Source organism: Tamandua tetradactyla, chromosome 3 (genome assembly GCF_023851605.1).
Source record: "Tamandua tetradactyla isolate mTamTet1 chromosome 3, mTamTet1.pri, whole genome shotgun sequence".
Taxonomy (NCBI): Eukaryota; Metazoa; Chordata; class Mammalia; order Pilosa; family Myrmecophagidae; genus Tamandua; species Tamandua tetradactyla.
In genome coordinates this window covers 156,061,317-156,089,195 of record NC_135329.1, presented here as the reverse complement: position 1 = coordinate 156,089,195, position 27,879 = coordinate 156,061,317, and the positions used below count along the sequence as shown (strand labels likewise).

The following is a 27,879-nucleotide window of genomic DNA, read 5'->3' as shown; positions in this document are numbered from 1 at the left end:
GTGATTTTTTTTTACTTTAAATCACAACTTTTAATGACCTAGTAAAAACTATAAATTAGAATAATATTTATTCTTCGTTTCCCGACCCATGCACTTCCCCTCCACAAAAATGAATAAATAAACAAACAATATTTACTCAATCTATTTATATAACTGCAATTTCCAGAACTGGATCTCAGAGTTTTAAGTTATGACATCCACAACCTTATTTCATTAACATTCAAAAGCCTAACAAACTCACTAGATTTAATTTCAATCAGCTTTCTCACTAAGTAGAGATTGTGACCCTTTTAAAGACTGTCTGGACCTGCCATGACTGGACAATACATACGTCTTATATTTTACTTTTATAGAGATAGAAAATGTATTGCAAAGTACTTGAGGTTTAAAAGGGATTTTGGTTAGTTTTGTAAAAAAGTCATTCACATCTACGTTTTTCATGACCTACATCACAGGTAAACAACACATAGCTACTGCCAATCAATTCACAAACAATTAGAAATAGACTCACCACTCTCGACACTATCCGGCAACTAAAGCACCCAGAATTATAGAGAAGAAAGGAAAAAGTATATAAAGTGCTTGACATTTAAACACAAGGATGAAAAAATACAATGAAAATACAGTATCATCTAGCTCAAGACCATGAATTTTTCTTTTAGCTGCAAATTAGGAGAATAAAGCTGTATTTCAAAATTAAAATTTGTTTGAAAATCCAGAATAAAACCAAATCTTTTTAGTCCATTTCTTGTATTTTTCTATTCTTTCTTTATATGGGAAAAAGATGGGAGTTGGGGAATCAAGAAAAAAATAGTGAAACTAAAGGAAGACTACAATGAACGCTGGGTAGATAGGAGGGTTAAAAAAAAAAAATCAAGAAGATTGAGATGGGCTGGGTAAATTAATCATCCTATTTTTCTGATTTCCAAATAAAAAGATCAAATCTCCCTGTCTTATTTCTGCTGAATCTCCAGCACCTATATATAATGCATAGGACATGATAAATATGCATTTGACGAATGATATAAGATTTTAAGTCAAGATCAAGTAGTAAGAGGCAGGATGGAGGGGAAGAGTCTCTTGAAATTCACAGGACTTTAGAAAGACATGACTGACACATTTAGGAAGGAGACAAAACAACTCTTCAGAAAAGGATGAGGAAATTTTCAAGCTGCAAATTACTGTATTGCTTTTAGCCATCAATGTGTTCTCTATTAAATTTCAGCCCCTAAATACACGCCTCAATTTTTTCATTCTAATACCTAAAAATATACACCATAGTTACTGCTGCAATATATATCGACCAATTCTGCACATAAACACCCCCAAGCATACGTGCACAAACACACACTCCTGGACTCTCATGATGGACTAGAGGCAAATGATAGGGACCCCAAAAACTAAAGCTTCACTGTATATCTTCTCTTCAAGAATCCATGATGGCTTCAAATGCTACTAATTTCAATTTTTCTCATATATGAACACACAATACTAAAACTTCAATGATATTCTTAAGAGAGACTTTACAATTAGGGAATGTTTTGATCACCTCCTCTTCATCCTGTTGGTGAGGGAGGAATTCCTACCCTAGGGTTGTAATGATGGCCAAACACATGTACTACACTGGACAGATGAGATCAACAGCAGTTTATGAATCATATATACTCACAGTACAGGCTAGTCATAGAAGCCCTTACAGGGTTGCACTCAGGAATAGAGTGAATAATCATGGACCATGGGAGACAAATTCTATATTAACAGGAAAGTGAGGTGAACCATTTCCCATGGGCAGTTGTGGTCAGGCTGGTATGGACCAGCTGTGTCTAGTCCCTGTGATAAGGAGGGTTGTTTGTCTAGGGGACTGTCATGGTCAGGTGCATGTGTCAACTTGGCCAGGTTGTGGTGCCCAGCTGTCTGGTCAGGCAAGTGCTGGCCTGTCAGTTGCTATGAGGACATTTCAAGGACTTAAATCATGATCACATTGGCTGCATCCACAGTTGACTGCATTTGCAATCAGTTAAGGGGAGTGTCTTCTGCAATGAGTGATACTTAACCTAATCACTGGAATGCTTTTAATGAGGATTCAAAAGAGACAGTCACTCCTCATGCTTCAGCCAGCCAGTCTCTCCTGAGAGTTCATTGAAGACCTACATTGGAGCTGCCAGCTTGCAGCCTGCCTTATAGATCTTGGACCCTTACATCCACCATCCACCATGGTTGCCCAGCCAGCCTCTCCTGAAAGTTCACCGAGGACCCTTTATTGGAGTTGCCAGCTTGCAACTACATCCCCATGGTTAAGTGAGATACTTTTATAAATTTTCTATTTACAGATATCTCCTGCTGACTCTGTTTCTCTAGAGAACCCTAGCTAATACAGGGACCTTATATGCAAAAGCATAATAAGGAGAGGAACTATAGTTAGGCTGTTCAAGCCACTCCCATTTTAGCCCATATGTCAAGGAACACATAATACTGGGCCTTAGTTTTAGGATGTATATCAACATGATGTCATTTCAAAATGTGTTGAAATGTCACTTCTCATGGATTCAAGTCTGAATCCTAAGACCTACTGAGTAAAGACAGAAGTGGAGATGGATGTATTTTTAAAAACTGAAAGAAGGGCGGGCCATGGCAGAGAATTCTTGCCTGCCATGCTGGAGACCCGGGTTCAATTCCTGGTGCCTGCTGATGGTATAAAAATAAAAAAAAACTGAAAGAGACTTCTGGTTTAAGACAGCAGTCTGAGGACACACACTTACCTCATCTCCCTCCTGATAGCCAACTTACATAACTGTAAGAATTACCAAAATAAACAAAGATGTAATACTGAAGATAAAAGAAGGAACAATTATCAAAGAATTTTAACAGATTTCTAAAAGAAAGCAAGCACTGAGAGTATAGACAAATACAAAGCATATACATGAACGGACCTCTATAAAAAATGGACACTGATCTTCAGATGAGAAACTTGGTATACACTATATGATTTTATTTACTCTCAACTCCAAACCCACTGTTCTTTGCCCTGCTTTATGATACTGGCGCTGGGTTCTGCAGACTAAATTTCTTTTCAGCTGGTGTAATAGTGTACTCTGGCAACAGATGGTAAAGGAGAATACTGTAAGGCTAAAAGAGGAAGAAGGGGCTGTGCCTTCTTCCAATGTTGTTTTCCATGTGGCCTAGAATGAAAGCAAAACTGAATAAAATAATAAAAATGGAGACAAAGGAAAGAGAAGGTCCCATTAGAAACAAGGAAAGGAAACTTTCCTAAAATTAAAAAAAAAAGATTTGAAGGAATTTTCTAGATCCTTCAAGAATACTTCTAGATCATAAAAGGAGAATACTATAAAGCTGAAAGAGGAAGAAGGAGCTGTGCCTTCTTCCAATGTTTGTTTTCCAGGCAGCCTGGACTGAAAGCAAACTAAGTGCAATAATAAAAATGGAGACAAAGGAAAGAGAAGGTAACTGAGCTTCTAGATCAGTATTCTTGGATACAATATTGAGGTTCTGGGACAAAATTCTTGGGTGACAGGTATCTGAGACTACTGACCCAAAATGACCACCAATAAGACATATTCTAGTAATACAACTAAAATTTTTTAATAAAAAAATACTTTTTACATCTAAGCAAAATCAAGAACAGGCTTATAAGGAAAATTAGAACATCATGAGATGTTTCAAAAGCAATGTACCATGCCAGAAAATGAAGCAATTAAGATACTGCGGTTGTACCTCAGAAAAACATGTTCTTAAATTTAATGCATTCTTATGGGTATTGATTCATTTTAAGTAGGACTTTTTGATGGGATTACTTCAATTAAGGTGTTAGCCACCTCCATCAGGATGGTTCTTAATTCTATTACTGGATACTTTATAGGACAATGAATTTCCAAAAGAGGGAGAGAAAGCCACAGAAAGATCAGCCAGAAGCTGAAACAGAACCCAGAAGAGAAGGAAAAGACCAGGAGATGCTAACATGTGCCTTGCCATGTGACAAGCTAAGGACCAAATGTCACCAGCACCTAGATCCAGAAAACTGGTCTAAGGGAACAAATGATGATGCCTTGATTTTCCCAGTCCCAAAAGCATGAGCAAATAAATTTCCAACCCACTTCATAATAACTGCTTAGGCAGCCTCGGAAACTAAGACAAATAGTAAAGGAAAGAAAATAAATACAAGCCAAAGCATTTAGATCCAGCAACACTGATCCTCAAGTGAAGAGGACAAAAACGTACTCCCATGTAATAATTCAGGAAATACTGTTTCCAAGATCACTTCTTGAGGAATGACTAGAGAATGAGCTTCAGCAACCAAAATGAATACAAAGACTAAAAAAGAAGACATTAAGCACTAATTACATTCTTAATTAGTAGTTGCACAACTGTGAATAAAGTTAAAAGGGAGAGAATATAGTATCGTCATGGCAAATGATCAGTTTTATAGTTAATAAAGCTATTTTTATGGGGGTGAGGGCATGGGGAATGCAGATTTTTAAAAATTATTTTCAATCTCAACATACTGATGGAAGTAGTTTTAGCATTATTATTTACTAATGTGTGTATTATGTGGGATAAAGTAAATGGTTAATAATGGGACATTCTAATACCATCATTAACTATGCTTTAAAAGCCAGGATTCTAGGAGATATAGATGCAATAAAGAGATTAACTTTAAAAAAAAAAAAAAAAAAACAACTATATCCCTGAATTTGAATTCTATCACTATGAACTCATGAGGTAATTTTATGTATATTAATAGTAGTGTAGCTACATAGGCTACAAAAACTTAAAGTAGCATCTGCAATTTCCTTTACTTTTGTGACCAACAGCTAATACTACAGTAACTCATTCTGACTTTAATTATCCAGAGTTAGGCCAGACACCAAAGGTTAAGGTTAATACTCTACAAGACTGCCCTTCAGACACCAGCCACAGGTTCAGAGGGCTCAAGCTATCCACTTCTGGCCAACTGGCTATAAATTTGGGGATTCCCACCACCTCCTCATGTTTGATAATTTACTGTAACTCACAAAACTCACTGAGAGTGCTATACTTAAGTATACTTACGTATATTTATAGTTTTATTACAGTAAAAGAGTAAAAATAAAAAGCCAAAAACAAGACATACAGGATAAGGTCTGGGAGGGTTTCAAACACAAGCTTCCATGTCCTCTCTACATAAAGTAAGAACATTTCACCCTCCCAATACAAGAATGCATCTTATCATGGAAACTCACTGTAGTTTGGAGTACTGAGTTTATATGGAGTTTCATTACACACACAATTAATGGAATCAATCATCAAGTGCCCGTGTGGCAACTCAATCTACAGCACCCTCCCATCCCAGAGGATGGCAAGGCTGGGCTATCACATGGCTCAAAGGCCCAACTCCCTAATCATATGGTTGATCTTTCTGGTCTGTATATATATGTAGTATGACAGGCCCCCCCACCCAGTCACCTCATTAGTATATGAATCATGAGGTATAATTCCAGCCCACCACTGAATAACAAAAAGCACTCATATGATGGGAAATTTCAAGATGTAGAGATTTCCTCCCCATGAACTGGGAACAAAGACCAACCAAGTTTTATTACGCTACAGCAGCAAGAAGCAACGCCAAACACCCAGACTACATTATTGAAAAGCCATTTTCCCTAAAAGTTGATAGGGTTTATTAAAGAAATGACTAATTCTAGGTATAGGGGAGAAAATGTAACAAGATAACCCTAAAACATCTTGTTAAAGCAAATAAGTGAAGTAGTTATCAGAAAATACTATGGTCAAGTTAAAAGGACTCGGGAGTCAAAATAATACAACTTGAGCTTCAATATGTTTAATAATTATAATAGACTAAAGCCATCAAATGTACTTAATTCCAGGAGTTCATAATGGAACAAAATTAAGTTATTAGTCACATCCTATAGAATGAGAGAAAAACAGTTAATTATCTTAAAAATGAGTAAATAAATACATATTTTGCTTTCTCGGTTATACCATTACACCACTGGGTAACCAAATATTAGAGAATGGAAAGTATTTTTAATATAAACACTCTACTAAATAATAAAATTAGAATATCATCATTTTATAATCTTCAACGATTAGTAGATCCTTGATGAAAGAAAACATTACCCATGGTCTTGCCAATGAGATTAAACCTGAATCTGATCAATTCTCTGGATTCGGCTGCCAATTTGAAAAATACAGAGGCTAGAAGAACATACAGAACTCTGCCAAGAGTATATAATCAGTAAAATCCTGATTGCAGGACACTACACATCAAATAGCAGATCCTTCAACATATAAACTGTAAGGAAAATAAAAGAAAACAGGGAAAATCTGCATATTAAAAAAAGACTTAAAAGACACCAATTTTTTCAAAGGGCAACTAAACTACAATGTCAAGGAATGCACATTTGGATGATAAAGGTATAAAAATATAATAATTATAGAAGCAGGGGATTGAAATTGGAATGGGGCACATGGAAATAACTGGTAAAATTCTATTTCTTGACTGCGTGGTAGTTACAATGTTGTTCCCCTGAAAATTATGCTATATTTTAATTGCCTATTTATGCTTTAAAATTAAAAAAAATTTTTTAAAGTAGAGGACATCCAACAAAGGTACTGCTTGATTTAAATAATGAAAAAAGACCAAATAGCAGAAATCCAGGTTGATGTCAGTTATCATATAGAAAATCACTATCTTTTGCCTGGTTTCTAGATATGAATCAATTTTTAGACCAGATTAAATGGGAAGCCAGTTAAGATTGAAGATGGACTTCTCAATGTCACAGCAATTAAATACAGTAGCAATGCTCCCAAGTCTTCCTTTTTCATAGTAAGGAACACTGGGCTGTTAGATACTGGATCTGAGTGGATAGTGCTACCAAGATCTGAGTGGATAGTGCTACCAGGAGACCCCAAATGTTCTCACGGTTCCTCTGTTAGAATGAGGCCATACAGAAATCACATAATAAATGGAGCCTTGGGCCATGTCTTTCTCACAGTGGGTCAGGTGCTGTACTGTGAGCAAACTTCTATAGGCTCACAAAAGTCAACTGCGTACATCTCTTCCCAGCTTCTTGTGTAGTGACCTCAAGTTGACAGCCTGAAATAGATCCTGGCAAATACTACAAATCAAGACTTTTTTTTCCCCAGACAGCTGGTTATAGACATACTTTGTATGGGTCAAAAATTGGAATGAATATATTTAACAGCCCAGAACCCTCATACTGGTCCCCTGATCTGTGGAGTGGGATTAATTTTGATAGGAAGGGCCAAATGGTAGCCTAAATCAGTTTCAGGGATGCATGTGGTCTCATTAGAACAAATTAACACAATTTAGTACTTACGATGAAGACACTGAACTTGCTGGGAGACATAGTGTACTTTGCTAGTCATGCCCTGGGGCTAATTCTGTCACAATATAGTCAGAGATCCTGATAATCTGGATGTTCCATAGAACTTTATGCTGGTCCACTATATTACTAGGATCATGTTAGCTGAACCTTCAAAAAACAAGTGGCAAGTACTCTGGGCAACCCGATTAGACTCATACATATTAGAGGGTGGGAGACAAACCATAAAAATTCAGGGGCTTAAGATATTGGTGAAGGATAAATTATTTTACCATGTTTCTACTACCACTAAAAAAGAAACACAGCACGTGGCAATCTTCCAGATTTTTACAGTCAACATAAGCCATAGATGGAATAACTGCTTTGATGCATTTCACAAGTGACTTGAAATTTTTTAGTGAGGCCCAAAGAAGGGGCTCTAAAGTTAGTAACGTGAAGTAATGCCCCCAAATGGGTCATATAACCTAGCAGATCCCATGATGCTACTGATATATGCTACCTGGTACATGGACTCTCTAGAAAGCCCTGATAGAATGGGAGGAATCATGACTAAATATCTAGGTATCTGAAGCCAGACCAGGCTGTCCACAGTAGAGAACTATTCATTGAAAGGCAGCAACTGGCATTCAACTGGTACCCTAGTATCACTAACCACTTGAACCCATACTAATGGTCAACATATGAACTATGAGACCATCACAACATATAAACTATGTGACCAGAGCTGCCCCATTTTATAAGCTGGGTACTGTAGAATCTACCACACCATGATTAGGTGCCAGTGTAATAGGACACATTCAGAAAGGGACCCAAGCAGGTCTAGAGGCTCCCAGTTTGTCGCCTACCACTGAGGTACTAACACCACACCTCAGCTCAAAGCTTGATTTCACTCACTATGAAAGATTACCTTCATCATTATATTCACTATGAGATCAACTGATAAAGAAAAATTATTTACAATTGCAAGGAGATGGAAACAGTCAAAATGTCCATCAACAGAGGAGTGGCTAAACAAACTGTGGTATATACATACGATGGAATATTATGCAGCTTTAAGACAGAATAAAGTTACAACGTATGTAACAACATGGATGGACCTTGAGAACATCATGCTGAGACTAGCCAAATACTAAAGGACAAATACTGTATGGTCTCACTGATATGAACTGACATTAGTGAATAAACTTGGAATATTTTGTTCGTAACAGAGACCATCAGGAGATAGAAATAGGGTAAGATATTGGGTAATTGGAGCTGAAGCAATACAGACCGTGCAACAGGACTGGATACAAAAACTCAGAAATGGACAGCACAGTACTACCTAACTGTAATATAATTATGTTAAAACACTGAATGAAGCTGCATGTGAGAATGATAGAGGGAGGAGGGCTGGGGACATAAATGAAATCAGAAAGAAAGAAAGATGTTAAAGATTGAAATGGTATAATCTAGGAATGCCTAGAGTGTATAATATAGTGAAATGTACAAGGTACAATTTTAAAAATGTTTTTGCATGAGGAAGAACAAAGGAATGTCATTATTGCAGGGTACTGAAAATAGATGGTAATTAATATTTTAAAAAGTCACCTTCTCTGTGAGACTAAAGCAAAAAAATATTTATTACAAAATTTATATTTTGACTAGTACATTTCCTAAAATAACTTATGTAGTTTGATTGAACACCATAAGTACTTGGAATCTCAGGTAGGACATGAGATTTTGCTGGTTTGTCCACAGTGATGCCCTGTGAGTCCCAGAGTGATTCGATCAGTGAGTGGAAAAGTATCTGCAAAGCCTCCTTCGGAAGTGGTGAGAATGGGGAGAAATTCAACTTCCCCAAGTTGAACTCTTGATATTCTCACAAGCAATGGGGACAACCAAAGCTATAGGCTGAGCCTCCAGTCTTGGGGTTTGTTCATACGAAACTTAACCCTGCAAAGGATAGGTCAAGTCTACTTAAAATTTAGGCCTAAGAGTCACCCCCAAGAGAGCCTCTTTTGTTGCTCAGATGTGGCCTCTCTCTCCAGCCAACATGACGAGCAGTCTCACCACCCTATCCCTCTCTACATGGGACATGACTCCCAGGGGTGTGGACCTTCCTGGCAACGTGGGACAGAGATCTTGGAATGAACGGGGACTCAGCATCAAGGGATTGAGAAAAACCCTAGAATGAGCTGAGACTTAGCATCAAGGGATTGAGAAAATCTTCTCGACCAAAAGGGGGAAGAGTAAAACGAAACAAAGTGTCAATGGCTGAGAGATTCCAAACAGAGTCGAGAGGTTATCCTGGAGGTTATTCTTACACATCAAGTAGATATCATCTTGTTATTCAAGATGTAATGGAGAGGCTGGAGGGAACTGCCTGAAAATGTAGAGCTGTGTTCCAGTAGCCATGTTTCTTGAGGATGATTGAATAATGATACAGCTGTCACAATGTGACTGTGTGATTGTGAAAACCTTGTGTCTGATGCTCCTTTTATCTACCTTGTCAACAAAGAAGTAGAACATATGGAATAAAAATAAATAATAGGGGAAACAAATACTAAAATAAATGTAGTTTGAAATGCTAGTGATCAATGAAAGCAAGGGGTAAGGGGTATGGTAGGTATAATCTTTTTTTTTTCCTGTGTTCGTTTTATTTCTTTTTCTATTGTCTTTTTATTTCTTTTTCTGAATTGATGCAAATGTTCTAAGAAATGATGAACATGCAACTAAGTGATGATATTGTAAATTATTGATTATGTATGTTGTTTCATTTTTTTAATTAATAAATAAATTGAAAAAAATAACAAAAAACAAAAAACACTAAAAAAAAAATAGCTATCATGGAGTGCTTACTATGGGCCAGATATTGTTCTAAGAGCTTTAATTGTAATCACTCAGTTAATCCTCACCACAGACCAACTATAAGGAAATAGAGGTAACAAGAAGTTAAGTAACTTGTTCCAAATTACTCAGCTAGGAAGTAGCAAAGACAGGACATAAAACCACATAGACTGGCTTCCAGGCCCACATTCTGGTTCATTTGTTGGTTTTAATTTCTATATGGTATTCCATTGCGTGATGTAACAGAATGTAAACACAATTATTCACTCCCTGATCAATGGACATGTGGGTTGTTTCCAATTTTGTGCTGTTATAACCAGTGCTGCGATGGGCATTCTTGTGTAGAGGAGGTTTTCTCAGGGTCATACCTATTAACCTATTAAGGGTTACAGACTACATATATATTCCTAGGGCCATAGGGTTTACTGAGTATTCAGCTTTACAAAAAAAAAAAAAAAAAAAGAAAGAAAAAGAAAAACCCAGTCCTGGTTTACAGATGGATTAGTAATTGACTATTGTCATCCTAGAATCTGAATAGACATTAAAGACAGTGATGAGAGGAAAACCACCCAGTGAGTTGAGAAACCAAGCAATACACCCTCAGCATTGGTGAGGTGAGGTGATAAACTTAATGCTGACCAAACTTTGCTAATGTTTTTCTAGTCATTTTGCTTATCTGATGTACTCTCTCCAGTCCAGTCCTCAAGAAGCACTTAAGGGAAAAATACTCTGAATTCTTGCATACTGACAATATCTGATCAGTGAGTTTTATATTTAAAATAGTTTTTCTGGGTATATAATCTTTTTTTCACATTTTTTTCCCATAAATACCTTAAATGTGTTACTCTTTTTCTCCTGGTGTGGTATTGCTGTTTATGTCTTGTTCTTATAAGTCACATAATGTTTTCATCTAGATAGCCAAACTCAAAGTTTATATATTGGTGGTAGTTGTTCTGAGATAATATTCTCATGTAGGCAGATTATCCTTTCAGTATGTAGTTTCATCTTTTTTCTTTCCAGCAAAACATTCATTTTTTCTGTTGTTTTACTTCAGTTTTTTCTTTTCTATCACTAAAATCTGTCACATTCCCACTGATTCTTTTTATCTCATTTCTTTCTGATTTTTAAAATCTTTTTACATTCTATAGTTCTCTTAAGCCATTATCAGTTGTAAAGCTTTTGTGTTTATTCTAGTTTACTCTTCATTTCTGAAAAGACTTTATTTCTAATTTTTCCCAAGTTCTGATTTTTGTTATTCTCTCATTTTCTAAACAGTTCTTATAATTCATTTAAATGCCTACAGGGAATGATACTTCCTTACCCTTTATACTTTTGTAATGACTTTGCATGACTATAGTTTTATGTTCTTTTTGTGTGAAATTAGCTTTTCTGAACTTTTAGAAGGAAGTTCAGGTAACTTTTCTAGCTTCATACAGCTCCCATATTTGATGGTCCAGTACAGTGTTGATGTTGTTTTGCATTCATTTTGATTAATGCTTTAAATTAATTTTACTGAAGTATACTCTAGTTAGAGTAAAATATACACATCTTAAGTGACAGATCAATGAGCTCTGACAAATTTACACCTGATATAACCAACACCCAATCAAGTTCTAGAGTAATTTCATCATCCTAGAAAGGTCCTTCTTCCTTCTTTTCAGTTGATCGATCCTCAACCCACCTCTAAGTAACAACCACTGGTCCTGATTTTTCTTAGCAGACTGCCTTCGTGAACTTCATTCAGAAGGAATCATATAATATATATATACTTATGTCTGACTTTCTTTCACGTTTTTGAGATTTATCTACATTGTTGTTCATATCCAGTAGTCCATTAAATCAATTTTCCATACCCATGAAACAGAAAAAGTTCAAGTAATGCATCTAATAGAAATGCTTCTTGAGCTGAGACATGAAAGAACAGGGTTAAGCCGGGTAAAGGAAGGAAGTGTTCCAAGCAAAGGAAAGAAACTGAGCTAAGGCCTAGAGGAAAGGAGAATCTGGTTTCATTTCAAATTCCAACAAGTAGGTCAATATAGAAATTCTGTCTGTGTTCTAGTTTGCTAGCTGCCAGAATGCAATATACCAGAAGCGGAATGGCTTTTAAAAGGGGGAATTTAATGAGTTGCTAGTTTACAGTTCTAAGGCCGAGAAAATGTCCCAATTAAAACAAGTCTATAGAAATGTCCAATCTAAGGCATCTGGGGAAAGATACCTTGGTTCAAGAAGGCTGATGAACTTCATGGTTTCTCTTTCAAGTGGAAGTGCACATGGCGAACACAGTTAGAGTTTCCTGCTCATCTGGAAAGGCACATCGTCAACACGGTCAGGGTTTCTTTCTCATCTGGAAGGGCACATGGCAAACATAGCATCATCTATTAGCTTCTTCTCCTAGCTTCCGGATTCAAGAAGCTCCCCGGGAGGCATTTTCCTTCTTCATCTTCAAAGGTTGCTGGCTGGTGGATTCTGCTTCTTGTGGCTATGTCCTTCTGCTCTGCTCTCTCTGAATTGCCCATCCTCCAAAATGTTTCCTCTTTTATAGGACTCTAATAAACCAATCAAGACTCACCCAAATGGGTGGAGACATGTCGTCACCTAATCCAGCTTAACAACCATTTTTGACTAAATCACATCATCCAGGAAGATGATCTCATTACAGTTGCAAACATACAGTATTGAATAGGGATTATTCTACCTTTATGAAATGGGATTTTGATTAAAACATGGCTTTTCTAGGGGGCATACATCCTTTCAAACCAGCACAGCCTGTCTCATCTGGGAGATGCCTTTTTCATAATCTCCTAATTACCTACACTGCTTATGTATTTATATGCTGCTGCTTCATCCAGATTTTCAGGTTACCAAAGTGATTCCTACTATCTATACTATGTACCCATGGTAAAAAGAAGTGACTCCAAAAATGCCTACAATGACTAAATAGCAAAACCCAAAAGCTTTGTTTTTAGATTTTATATTCAGAAATGTCATCCACCTCAAAATAATTTTCATGAATGTGGTTAAATAGGAGTCAAAGATCATTTTCCCCATATCATCATTCTCAACACCAATATGTGGAACCCTCCATTATCTTTCTTTCTTCCTTAGTCTCTATTGTTCTTAGCATTCTCAGAGGGGGGAGCCCACTCTGGGAAAGGAGTAAAAGGTAATTACCTTTGAGAGATCAGAGAAACCAAATGGCTCCAGCATTTTACTCCACAATCAACCTATTATATTAGACCAAAACCCCGTCTAGTTTCAACTGCTATTCTCAAATTGGCCAGTCATGCTTTTCAGGGAAGAGTTACTAGCTACTTGGGATTTTCCTCTTCTCAGGTTTGTCATATTTCCATTATATCCCTCAGTTTCTTCCAGCATAGACACTAATACACATATCTGTGGCTGCTGGTAGTTTGTCCACAACCACTTGTGGACAAAACATGTCATCCAGTTTTATTGTAAATATTGTTCATGAGTTTCTAACTTTGCAAAAACAAAAATGTAGCCCTAGATTAAGCAGGAAGTACAAATATAGAGCTGGAATTGGACTCCTCTCTCCACAAGAAATTGAAAAGTATACTATACATATATATGAAGAAATTCAAATGGAAGGTTTAGTAAAGAATACCTAATGCCAGTTTACTAGCCAGTATACTGGGGACTACCTTTTTTTCCCATTACTTTAACATGGTCACAAACAGATATTTAGTTAGCATACTACTTGACTGTTCATTTGGTCAGCTGATACTAGATATGGTAGACTGGTGCTATGTAACCCAGAAAAGCATATTCTTAAACTTAACCCATTTATATGGCTGTGAGCCCATGATAAAAGATGTGGTTACTTCAGTTAAGGTGTGACCCAACTGAATCAGGATGGGTCTTAATCCTACTACTGGAGTCCTTTATAAGCAGAATAATATTCAGACACACAGAAAAAGAGTGAAGAGAGCAACCAGAAACTGAAAATCAACAGAACACTGAACAGAAAGGAGGAGCCAGGAGAGGATACCATGCACATCATTATTTGACAGCAGAGCCAAGGACCAAGGTTTGCCGGTAGCCGTCCCAGAATGCCACAGTCTTCCGCAAGAAAGCATTACCTTGATGCAGATTTGATTTTGGACTTCTCTTGGCCTCAAAAAATCCAATACATTCTCATTACTTAGGTCAACCCATTGTACAGTATTTATTTTAGCACTAAGGGAAACTAAAACATTAGGTATCTATTGTATACTAGTTTCACTAAGAATTAAATTCCTCAGATAAAACGTGAGAGATATCTATAACACCACTTTCTAGGGAGGATTTCACTTCAAGTTTCTCTATCAGACAAGGAAAATCAGATTGCCAAAGATAAAATACAGACATGTATATAATAAAATCAGTTGCAGTCATTCCTTAAGATATTCCATAGACCATTATAATCAACTACTTGCTCTCATGCCTTGCCTTATGAGACCCTAGCCAGGGCCCAGTATATACAAGAAATAGACTCCTATGCAAGTCAGTAGAAGTAAAAAGATGATTTATTGAATGCTATTGCAATCTTTCACAAATCAAAGAACAGGAAGATGATCTAGGCATCACAAGAATTTGAAATATATTAATTGGCTTATTCTCTCCAACTTTCTCTGGAGTTTAATACTTTCTCATCTTTCTGGGCTATCTTACCTTATCCACTCTATTTCTGTGGACAGGATTCTTATTACCACATAACCCAATATAGGAGCCAGTCCATGATCTACATGGTATTACAGGTCCAGTCCCTAACAGGATCTAAAAAGAGTTTGTATGCCTTTTAATTCAAAGCCATTTCTCTTTCACTCTCCATTCTCTATCAATTCTAACCTATAGCTCAGTATATGAAGCGGATCTACCTCAAAGCTCCATTTTAGTTTGCTAAGCTGCTGAAAACAGATACCATGAAATGGGTTGGCTTAACAATGGGAATTTACAGTTTTAAAGCTGAAAAAATGACCAAATCAAGGCATCATCAGGCGATGGTTTCTTTCCAAAGACTGGTTACTAGCAATCCTTGGGTCCTCTGCCACACGGCAAGGCACATAGCGGAGTCTGTTGGTCTCCTCCTTATATGCCAAGTTTTATCGCTTTCAGCTCCTTGTTTCTCCCTCTTTGCCCGATCTCATTCTCTTATAAAGTACTCCAGTAAAAGAATTAAAACCCACCCTGGACTATGCTTTAACTGAAGTAACTTCATCAAAGGGTTCTATTTACAAAAAGTCCTACTTACACCCACAGGAATGGATTAGCTTTAAGAATATGATTTTCTGAAGTCCATACAGTCCCAAACTACCACACCCCAAAATGAGGGCCTACCCCCATCCAGACAAATGAATGGTAAGCGGGGGGGTCAGGAGAAATGGTGCAGTAGGGAGATAAACACTCAGCATCAGTAACCCATTAGGAAAAACATTTTTTTGGAAGGCACAAATATTTTGTGTTTAATAATAATTGTCAAAAATGCCATTTAGCACAAATACAAATGCAAGGGTTTTTTTTTTTTCCTATGGCACTCTTGTAGCCAGTACTATCTTGAATAATTAAGTTCTGTGCATAATGAAACAGGACTTAAAATATAATCCTTCTATTTTAAGGTGGAAGAGAAAGACTTCAATGTAAAAATTTTCCAATTTTGAAATATTCTATAAGTACAAAAATAAATGGACTATCATCCACTATCATCATTAGTATCACTCCATCTCTGAAAACCAAACAAAACTGTTTGTTGAAAGTTTAATGCAATTTAAAAAGTATATCAAAGCTTTACATGCAATGTGTTATTTAAATTGTTTTTAGAAATAACTGAAGACAAGGAAATATGCAGATTACACGGAGCCATGTACTAAGATCTAGTATTTCAATTAAAAATCTACTTTCACAAAAGAGAACCAGTTTGTTGAAGCTCTCACTAGTCAGAGGGGATAATTTGAACAAAAGAACAGTGACTGCAATTGACTAATACAGTAAAAAAAAAAAAATTATATATATTTAAAACACACACATACACAGAAAGCATATAGATACACTCCATAGAAAACTCACCTGATTTCTTCAACAAGTCATGATGTATTGGGTGGTGTCAGGGAGAGGGAAGACTAGATTAGATTTCAAGACACTAAGAGACAAAACAACCAAATACAAAGTGTAAACCTACTCTGGATAAACCAACCATAAATATATTTTGTAGATAAAGAAGAAATATGAAAATGGACTGAATATTAGATATTAAAAATTAAGAAATATTATTAATATTTATTAGGCGTGTTATACCATAATTATATATGAAAAGCTCTTTTCTGATATATCCTAAATAACATCACATCTGCGGTATGTTTTAAGTAAAATTAAAGGGGGGAAGAAGAAACAAGTATGGAAAAACACTGACGATTAAAGCTGGATTACAGATATATGAAGGTTCATGACACATTCTACTTCAGTGAGCATTTACAATTTTTCATAATAATCTTTAAAAACAAATCACCCTTTCAAAAAATAATCAATACATATAATTAACAAATTTTATTAACAAGAAACTTGAGTACTTGAGTAGTAGGGTACTAGGTTTTTAAAAAGACTGTTTTGGATTAAGAACATTGAAAGATGACCATTCATAACAGGACATATACAAAAGCAAAGATAATTAAAATATTAAATACTAACTAAATTAAAAGACCATGATTCAAACTTCTAATTATAATCTTTATGTCTTGGTGAAGCAGCTGCACAATTCCCATTCATGAAATGTATCCCGGCTTCTTATGCAGACTAAGAAGTCTCACCACAAATTTAATAATATAATTTACAGTAATCAATGCTGGGTTTTTTTGTGTTTAAGCATGCACTATCACAGAAAGCACAAAATCCTATTTACAGGGATTATCAGTTTCTTAAAAACTTCTCTTATGCATCTTTTTAAAGTGCAAGCTACAAATATGCTGTATGTATCCTTAAAGAAAAAGGCTTCTAAAAGAAGTATGAGATAGCATCCCAATATGCCAAGAGTGGTTATACAACTAACCGAAGGAAACTGGCAGTACTGTGCTAACTCTTTTTTTAGTGTAGTAATCTCCATTTTTGTAGTTGAATCCTCCACTTTTATTACACTACCAACCGAACATGTACTCCATTGCTTTGGATACAAGACTTTCATCTTTTTTGGGAGTTTGTCTGTCAGAAATAACCTATTAAAAAAGACACATACACAAAACAATTGTTAGATTGTTTCTTCAGTGCCACAGTCAAACCTGTAGATAAAATAGCCAAATAACCCGCATTTATAGCACTGAATTGTATAAAGATTAAAATATGGATATAGAAAATCTTTTAAGAATGGCAAAAATCTTACTCCTTTGGCAAAGCAAATTACATGTGCCCCTTAAATAAGGAAAACAAACAAAAATGCGAAAGTTCCAAATGATGAGGACTTTAAAATGGCAGTTAAGAAAAAAAAACTAAAGGAAAAAAACAACTCTAAAATGGATGATCTCCTAATTTCAGGGGAACTCAAAAGAGTAAACTGTCACTGCCTACCCTACTAAAGCACAACTGTGTTATTTGCTGTGTTTCACGTCCTGTGTTCACAGATGGGTAAGTTTCTAAGTCTGGGTTAATTAGGGAGGGGACAATAATATATTGATGACAGTCACAATATTTCTGCCATTCTTAAGAAAATGAACTTCTCCCTTAAACTCCTTTGACATGAGATAGCTTTGCTCAATGAATTACAGGAGCTAGCCCACGTTTTCTTTTGGTAATCAAAATAGTACTAAAATCTGAGGTTCTTCATTTATGATATTAGATTTAGCCATCAATTTAATAAAATTTCATTCCTTCATGTCAGAGATGTCCACAGGAAGAACTTTTTAGGTATGCAACTACAAGGAAAAAAAAAACTAAAAATAACAAATTCTCAAAATGTTTAGAAAAGTACAAAATTTTTTAAAAATTCAAGATAACTTTCCAATTAGTCAAGATTCAAACTTTAAAATAGAAAAATCAAGAATTCAAAGTTTAAAAGTTTCATCAAGACAGTCATCTCAAAAGGAGATATTTAACGGCATACAAATCATTCCAAAGAAAAAAGAGTGAAATATTCTGTGCACGTCAGTCTTTTACGTATGTCTTTTATTCGATCCTTAAAATACCTGATAGTCACTAGTAGAAGCTTTATATGCTGTAGCAAGAGGTCTCATGGTAGATATCCTAGGATTACTTCCAGACTGGGATGGTGTACCTAAGGTTTTGATTGGTGGGGTAAACACTAGAGATGGAGATGACAAAGCACACCTGTCACTGTTTTCCATAACACTCTGGAGAAAAAAAGAAACAATTCCTCTAATTATAAACATAATAAATATCATACAATATTGCATCCTACTTTTTATTAAAAGAGGCATACTTTGATCTAAGTCACCTTTAAATAGTTTTAGGTTTGAAAAAAATAGATGCTTCCTAGGATTTGAGAGGTAACATTCAACCAAAAACCACACTTCAACAACTTCAAACAGCCTCAGTGCAACTATGGATCCACAAGGAAAACAAATATTTTATATGGAAGGTCAGCAAGGGAAAATAAACTAGGAAGTAAAAGAGAATTCTTGGAGAGGCTAGAGGAAATACATAAGTCTGATGCTATTTGGAACCTAGTAACCCCAAATGCTACCCTAGTCTCTGTTGCAGCACTATATAGTAATTACACAAACTACTATAATTATACAGCTAAAATAACAGGTTATAAGAAGCCATTCTTATAACAAAGTCTGCTTTGTTCACTAACATGTGCCTACCAATACCAAGCACAGTGCCTGGTATATAACAGAAGTTCACATATATTTGTTTAAAGAATGTTCATGATGATTTTATAAGCCACAAACAAAAGTTTAAATGTGTTCAATACTGCTTACATAAATAAACTATTTTAAATAAATAAAAATATAATACTTTAAGATAGTTTTAAATAAAAATGACCAACAAAAATTTTCAGCCATTTGAAAGTTAACCATCAGCTGCCATTCATGTGAAACATTTCATTTCCAAATAGTATCATTCCTTTAAAATATTTAAGAATTTCATGTGGTCTTGCAGAAGAAACAGAAATGGGTTAAAAGTCAAGAGACCTCAAATCTGGACCTCACCTTTAACAACTTTGGACAAGTTATATAAGCCCTCTTGGCCTCTATTTCTTTATCTGTAAAATGAAGGGATTGGACTGGATTACCTCTAAATTCTAAACTGTAATAACATTATCGTTGGTTTACAATAATAAGCATACTATAAATACAACAAATTTTACAATCGAAGAGAAATACAATGAAGCAAAATGACAAAACCACAAGTGTCAACACCTACACTTGCGCTCTTCGAGTAGATTAAGCTACTTCCCTTACATCAGCATAACTTACTTTATCTATACATGGCTTTACACCAATCATGATAGACTCTCCAAAAATCCTCCCATCTTTGCTTAAGGCTTTCCGGGCCTGCAGTTTAGACTGATAACGAATATGCATCCAATTTCCCGTGTTAGACATCTGTAAAAAATGAAGTCTCTCAAATTAAAATATATAAAACAAAAACACAAAGAATTCATTAGAAAATAAAAACACATGAAGAGAAATCTACTTCTACATTTCATTTGGCGTCCTGTAATTAACTGTAATATTAAGTCCAACAAAAATCCTATAATAAAGTTTCCATAATCTCTAGCTATCAATTCTCTAAGTGTACACAGCAAATATTCGCTGAAGGGGAAGTAATTCTTAAATGGTAATCGCCATGAAATTTTTTTAAACTGTATTCATCAATCTCATTTTCTACAGGAGCTAAGTCAATCTCCAATAAAAGAAAAAAATATTTGTTATTTATAACTTATTGTGCAAGGTAAGATATTCTTTGTAGAAGTGGAGGGAGGAAGGGAGGAAGGGAGGGAGGGAGCGAAGGAGGAAGGAAGGAAGGAAGAAAGAAAGCAAAGAAGGAAGGAAGGAAAGAAGGCTACTACGCTAAAAAAAATAAAAAGCCCCTGAAACTGCTATAAGCTCACGGACTTCCCTATTTCCCTTTATCTCCAATAAAACAAGCTAAGATCAGAAAACAGTAATATAACATTTGGTATAATCCTTTTTTAGAAGACTATGGACTGTTTAAGGAAAAACACAAAAGGGGGGGAGTGTTACTGAATCTCTCATACTCTTCCTTTTCCCCTTATCCCTTTTTATCAAGCACTGCAATTTCTAGCCTTCCAGACTCTGAAGAATGTATTCTACCAAAACTTAAAAAAAAAAACCCACAAACCTTCCCTCAACCTAATTCTTGAATTAAATAAAAATTAAGCCTTACCACATGTTTTAAGATATTCCCATACTGTGCAAACTGTAATAATATATAGGATGCAGATGCTTGAGGAAACCTGAAAGAGTTGTCCAAACAAAACAATCAATTTCCACAAAAAATACAAATGCAAATTACCACCTCACAAGTGTTTCCAGAAAATTTCCCCCAACTAGCTCTAACATTAGGAGATCCATCAATGTCACTTTATGTCAACTAAGTCTACCATTGCCCAGTTATCCAAAAGTAAATACCACAATAAGAGCTTTTAGTCAGTCAAATTCCACCTCTCAATCTTTAAAAATTCCAACCTCACTGACATTCTCACAGCCCTAAGAAAAGAACTATGAAGCTGAAGTTCTGTATATAGTTTAGTTTACATTGTGTGGATGTTTGCATGCAATTTTAAATAATAATGTATTTATTTTCTATTTATACCACATCAATGGTACAGAAACATTTAAAAGGATGGATAATTTTCAACATACATTAACTCTGTATGGAAAAATTCTATGTTATTTTACTTTCTTCTTGATAAAATTCTTTGTGGTTAGATATTTTATAATGAGGAGTTACTATTTATAGCCTACAGTGCAAAAGAGATATTTTCAATCTGAAAACAGTAGCTATTGTGGTACAGAACCATCTATGTGGAGATTCACTGAACCACAATCTCACGTATCTGGAGCTTGAATCAGCATAGTACAAAAAAAAAATTCTGAGTCACAAAAATAAATGTAAAATTCTACACAATTAAATCTATATGAATAAATACTCACTGGATTCAGAAGTGGAATTTTATTTTTTTTATATAAGTTTGGATATGAGATTTCTAATATCCAAAACAACAAATGAGGTGACATGTCTACAAAGCAGAGATAAAGAAAAGTGAAAAGGAGAAAAAACAGCTACAAGGAAGAATGGTACCTGAGAAATAAAAATAATTCTAGGAGTATAGGAACACTTTGAGTAGAATATTCTAATACCCTTCAAAAGAATCAACTTAAAACAATGAATGTTATTTCAAAATGACTCTGAGTCAGCAGGAAAAAGATACAGAACATATATAATGCATTTTAGAAGTATTTCCCTATAAATGATCAAAATAAAATATTTTATCCTTTAGAGAAGAATGCTTCTTGTAATTAACTTATATAAAGGGTTACTAAAACTCCAAAGCATCAGAAAATAAATCATTGAAAAAACAGTATTTTAAATGAAAAAAAAAAAAGGGACTAACAGAAGTATTTTACGTAATTTATCTAATTATTTGTGACACCATAACTATCAATCCTGAAAAACAGACTTGGGAGTAGATGTTCATGTCCAAACATTAAGCCATTTCATAAGAATATATGAATTTAAATTTAAATGAAAAAAGAAAAAAGCAAGAAGCCAGCCTAAATGCTATTGATATAGGATTGAGTGCAGATTTTCTGGAGAACAAGGGAATACAATAATCCTACATTATACTTAAATAGAATCAGTAACATATTCAATCTCTCTAGAAGGATACACAAAAAAGAAACAGCCATGACTACCTTACAAAGGAGAAAAACTAGCTGGAGCATAGGTGAAGGGAGACCTTCAAATTTTAAATAAATTGAGAACATAAAATCCATTAAACATGCATCGTATACTGTTCTTCCTTCAACGAGCTTGTGATTTTTTTGTATGTTTTACTCCCAAATAAATATAGTAAGGCCCTATAACAGTATGGCAAATTATGCTTTCATAAACAAACTTTATGTAGTATAGTATAAACATCAGCTTGTTTAAAAAGACTTGAGTTTTTGTTGAAGCTTTGCTGACAACTAGATGTGTTCCTCTGAAGAAATCACTTTATCTGTCTATACTTCAGTTTCTCAGTTTCCTCATCCGATATGATTAAGGTGCTTTAAAGTATTTTTTGACCTTTCCATTCAAACTGTATCTAAGACTGGCATCCTTTGTTTTTATCAATATTGAATATTCTTTTATTAATTTCTATGTCTACAAAGTAGCAATTCGATGTTATAGCATATACAAATGAAGTTCAATTTGTTAGTTCAAAACTAGTTAAATCGGGCAAGTACAACTGTGGCTCAGCAGGCAGAATTCTCTCCTGCCATGCTGAGGACCCGGATTCGATCCGGTGCCTGCCTATGTTAAAAAAAAACAAAAAACAAAAAACAAAACTGGTTAAGTCTACTTAAAGGAAAGAAATAGCCACAACAAAGAGGGAAAGAAACTCCCTAAGTCTAAGGAAAACCCTGCTTAAAAATCCAGCAAAGGGTAGTGTGATTGTGGCTCAGTAGCAGAGTTCTGCCTGCCATGTTGGAGACCCGGGTTCGAATTCTGGTGCCTGCCTATGCAAAAAAAAAAAGAGAGAGAGAGAAAATCCAGAGAATCCAGCAAAAATGCTGAAGAGAAAGTTGGGAAGAGATAAAGAGATAAATGATAAAAAAAAAAAAAAAAACTAAGCACACTGAACCCTAGTTAATGATATGCATGCTTATGTATCAGAGTGACATGTTTTAGTGATGTCTGCAATTTATGCTAATATATATATAATGAACTGACAGACTGACAGACGGATAGATAAAGCAAATGTTACAAACTGCTACCTGCAGAATCTAGGTGGTGGGTATATCGGTGTTTGAAGTACAATTTGACTTTTCTGCATATCTGATAATATTCATTATAAACTGGGGAGATGGGCTAATTTTTTAAAAAGGTAATTGATGCAGAAGCCTTACCCAAACACAGTCACCCAAGTGTCATCCAGGTGATCTTCTGAAGTCAGAGAATCTCCTTGAGTATAAAAAGGATCCAACTGGGCAGGAGATAATGTAGTCTTTCGTGGTTGGCCAATATTTGCTGGACTAAACATACTTTGTCCTATATTAGTATATTTAGTTACTTAGTTGCCAATACAAACAATTTGGTTTATTTTAAATCAAAGCTCTCAGTTTTAAATGAAAAAAATATATAAGTTGGAAATTACATAAATAAATCAAAACACAATTATGATCAAATGATAATTTCATACTACCATACAATAAGTAGTAGTCAATAAGCAGGCTTAATTTATAATTCTGCAAAATGCTTTATTTACTAAAAATCTGATAAGTGTTTTATTAATTTCTGGTGAAGCCTAACATCAGAATGATTTCCAGTCAACCTAACAGATTTCTGCTGGATACATCTCCCAAACCTACAACTTTCATTGTGGCACCTCTGCCTTAAAACCATTAATGCCTTAAAACCATTCAATAACTACTCATTTCCCACAGTACAAATCCAAATAGCCTTAGGCTAAGAATATGGTTCCAGTCTCATTTTTCCAGTATGCCCTTAAACAGAATCTATTCTAGCCCCTAAGATGTGTATGCATGCAGTTTTCTTTTATTCAGGTCATTTCAAGCTAAAATGTATGCTCCTGTACTTTTTTTCTTATCCTTCAATAATAGCTACCAACTGTGCATTCTATGTATCCAAAGCACCATATTGTATGTGTATTCAACATGCCATTTATACTCATTTTATGAAAAAGTACACAAACCATTCTTCTTTCATCTGTCGTAGTAACTATGCATTCAAGAAATTTTTTTCAGCACTTAAATATGCATCAGAAAAAATATGTGCCAGGCATCATTCTAGGTATTGAGGAGACAGTAGTGAACAATGTTTGACAAAGAATTCATCCCTCATGTCAGCTTAAATTCCAGTGGATAAAACACAAATAAGTCAATATTCAGTATGTTAGAAATTTTTAAAAAATGCTATAGAAAAAAATAAAACAGAGATGGGAGATAGAGATTATGTATATATGTGTGAGGAAGAATTTATTTTAATTAAAAAAGATTTCACTGAGGTACCATAAAAGCAAAGATATGAAGGGAGGGGAGAGGGGGCAAAATATGTTGTCCCAGTTTTTCTATTCCACCAATTCAAGGTAGGGTTGCATACTAAAGCCCTTTAAGAGGGAACTATCTTGAACAGTGCTGACAAAACCCACACAGCCAGATGCAGAAGAAAAATGCTCCCATGAAGTCCTTTGAAATGAAAAGCCTGAGACCCCAGCAGGTGCCAGCCACATGTGTTTCCAGCTGACAGAGGTGTTCCAGACCCATCAGCCTTCCTTGAAGCAAGGTATCTTTCTGTGAATGCCTTAGTTTGGACATTTTTATAGCCTTAGAAAACTTGAAGCTTAATAAATTGCCTTTTTAAAAGCTGGGCCGGTTCTGGCATATTGCATTCCGGCAGCTTTAACAAACTAAAACACACGCCAATAGTTGGAAAAGTGTATATTAAGCAGAGAAAACAGCAAGGACATGCCTGATATCTGAGAAGCAGGAAGGAGGCTACTGTTTGCTCAGTAACCAAAGGGGATTTGAGTCAGAGCAGAGAGAAGTATAAGATACCAATCATGAAGAAAAGCCTTGTGGACGCCACAGTAAAGACTTTGGCTTTTATGTTTAGAGAACCCCTAGTCTCCAAAACCCTCTCATGGGATCACTGTGGCCAAATTTATTTTCATAATATAAGGTTGCATTTGCCATTTTTACTCTATCTTGAGTGTACACCAAATTTTTCCAGAGGCTACTTGACACTATTCAGTGAATTCAGATTTAATGCAAATAGATGAGAATTCAGCAATATTTTATTAAGCCAGACATTAAGAAGATTTAAAAACCATACAACTGTCACTTTTCTCACAAAAGCTTCTTTAGGAAAATATTTTTCATTTTAAAAAAGTTTATGTGAAACAAGTGTATGAGTTTTAAATACAATTTTCTCAGTTTAAAGTTCTAATGCTAATCAGAAACTAAGATCCACATAAACACAAGTTCTTTTGTCTTCAATTTTTATGAATGTAAAGGAGGCCCTGAAACTAAAAAGTTTGAGAATCACTGTTCTACAGTGCCCTGGTCATAACTCACACTCTGTTTTACTAACGAATTTCCTGGAGACTCCATACTCAACACATTCTAACTATATGAATGTCTACCACCTTGTCTTTTGTCCTGAATTCACAATTAATAAAAAAAAAACCCTAAGTCATTCCAAACTATTTATAGATAAATGGATTTACTGAATTATGTGCTTTAGTAATAAGACATTCTTTAACGAGGCAGGGGGTGGGGGAGAGGTGGGGAGAACAGTTTCATTGGCAAAAGTTTCATAAAACGCTGCTGTGCCAGTTTGAATCTGTTGTGTACCCCCAGAAGAGCCATGTCCTTTAATCCTCATTCACTATTGCTGGGTGGGACCTTTTTTGACTGTTTCCATGGAGATGGGACCCACCCAATTGTGGGTGGTAACTTTTTTCTTAATTTTTGATCATTCTGTGCTACATATATAATCAGTAATTCACAATATCATCACATAGCTGCATATTCATCATCATGATCATTTCTTAGAACATTTGCATCTATTCAGAAAAAGAAATAAAAAGAAAACAGAAAAAAATTCATACATACCATACCCCTCACCGATCACCAGCATTTCACTCTAAATTTATTTTAACATTTGTTCCCCCTATTATTCATCTTTACTCCATATGTTTTACTTGTCTGTTGATAAGGTAGATAAAATGAGCATCTGACACAAGGTTTTCACAATCACACAGTCACACTGTGAAAGCTATATCATTATACAATCATCTTCAAGAAACATGGCTATTGGAACACAGCTCCACATTTTCAGGCAGTTCCCTCCAGCCTCTCCACTACATCTTGACTAACAAGGTGATGTCTACTTAATGCATAAGAATAACCTCCAGGATAACCTTTCAACTCTGTTTGGAATCTCTCAGCCATTGACACTTATTTTGCCTCATTTCACTCTTCCCCCTTTTGGTCGAGAAGGTTTTCTCAATACCCTGATGCTGAGTCTCAGCTCATTCCAGGATTTCTGTCTGTGGGTGGTAACTTGTGATTAGATGGTTTCCATGGAGATGTGTCTCCACCCACTCAAGGTTGGGTTGCTTACTGGGGCCCTTTAAGAGAGAACAATTTTGGATAAAGCTTTAGAGCCCAGGAAGCCAGAGACCTTTAAAGATGAAGAAGGAAAACACTCCCAGGGGAGCTTCAGGAAACAAAAGCCAGGAAAGAAAGTTAGCCGACTTCACCACATGCTCTTCCAGTTGAGAGAGAACCCCTGAACTTCATCGGACTTCTGAACCAAGGTATCTTTGTCTGTATGCCTTAACTTGGACATTTTTATAGTCTTGCTTTAATTTGGACATTTTCACGGCCTTAGACCTGTAACTGGCAACTTAATAAATTCTCCTTTTTAAAAGCATTCCAACAGCTTGCAAACTAGAACAGTTTGCATATTTCATTAACCTTAAAGGAAATTTACAATGCACATTAGCATATTAAACGTTCTCAAAGGTTTCTTTAATCCAAAATCTCCTATACTTACTTGATGACATTTTACCCCACAAAACACACATTTTGGTAATGCTGATCTTATGTCAAGTACTCCTATATGCTTTATAAATATGTCTAAAAGGAAGAATTTACAGGGAGGAAGCCTATTATGAAATGAATAATAAAGCCATTATTCAAATCCAAAGTTGAGATGCAAAAAGGGTTACCAACTAACTTTAAATTTCCCATTTATTAATATAGAATTGTTTACTCAGAACCATACAAAGAAATTTTATCAAGCTACATGCAATGACCAAAGAGACACATCACAAATAAGGGCTAAACAGTCAAATTACTCTTAAGATTTTATGTCTCAAAAGGTCAAAGTAAATCACCAAAACCTAGTCCAAGGAGTTCCTTCCCCAAATTATTTTGAGAGATTATTTTATGCTGATTCCTCATATTTTAATTGCTACTGAATTACAAATAATAATATCTTTAATGTATAAAGGAAAAAAGATATCACAACATCTCATCTTTCGGCAGACGACATATAACTGTGTTAGGAGCTCACAAATGGATGGCAGAAGCAAGTGTTGCTAGCCCTAAGCTAATCACTTACTTCAGTGGAGATCATCAAGTATTAGGAAGAGGGTAGGTTTTGTAGTCAGTTCACATTGCAATTCTATCACGTACTGTTAAAACTAGGGCAAGAGCTGGCCACAGTGGCTCAGTGGCAGGCAGAGCTCTTGCCTGCCATGCTAGAGACCTGGGTTCGATTCCCAGTGCCTGCCCATGTAAAAAATAAAATATCCTTTCCCTTAAAAAAAAAAAAAAAAAAAAAAAAAAAAAACCTAGGGCAAGTTATTGAGCCTCACTTCTCAAATATAATAATAACATTTAATGATGATGATAGCTGGCATGTCTTATACTATACACAAGGTCCTATTCCAGCTGTTTTGCATGTAATAATATTTAATACG

The 27,879-nt window shown here is 35.4% G+C and overlaps 1 protein-coding gene and 1 long non-coding RNA gene across 18 annotated transcripts in view; one reads left to right on the top strand and one right to left on the bottom strand.

Moving 5' to 3' along the window:
* LOC143677848 (uncharacterized) overlaps positions 1-27,879 on the top strand; it is a 191,730-nt gene that overhangs the window by 88,801 nt on the left and 75,050 nt on the right. The gene's annotated exons all lie outside the window — the stretch shown is intronic.
* Positions 1-27,879, bottom strand: part of NUP35 (nucleoporin 35) — a 107,793-nt gene that overhangs the window by 46,414 nt on the left and 33,500 nt on the right. For 3 of the 8 annotated variants that reach the window (XR_013172933.1, XR_013172934.1, XR_013172935.1), the window contains 6 exons: positions 23,276-23,417; positions 20,547-20,616; positions 19,613-19,741; positions 18,356-18,520; positions 17,230-17,392; positions 10,660-16,326 (listed from right to left, as the gene is read on the bottom strand). Coding sequence is in view for 1 of the 8 variants with exons in the window: in XM_077154376.1 (XP_077010491.1) it covers positions 17,315-17,392; positions 18,356-18,520; positions 19,613-19,741; positions 20,547-20,616; positions 23,276-23,417 (584 nt within the window). In the remaining 7 variants the exon portion in view is untranslated. Of the gene's footprint in view, positions 1-10,659; positions 16,327-16,715; positions 17,393-18,355; positions 18,521-19,612; positions 19,742-20,546; positions 20,617-23,275; positions 23,418-27,879 lie in introns of those variants that run through there. The other 5 variants (XR_013172930.1, XR_013172929.1, XR_013172932.1 and 2 more) reach the window with 5 other exon arrangements.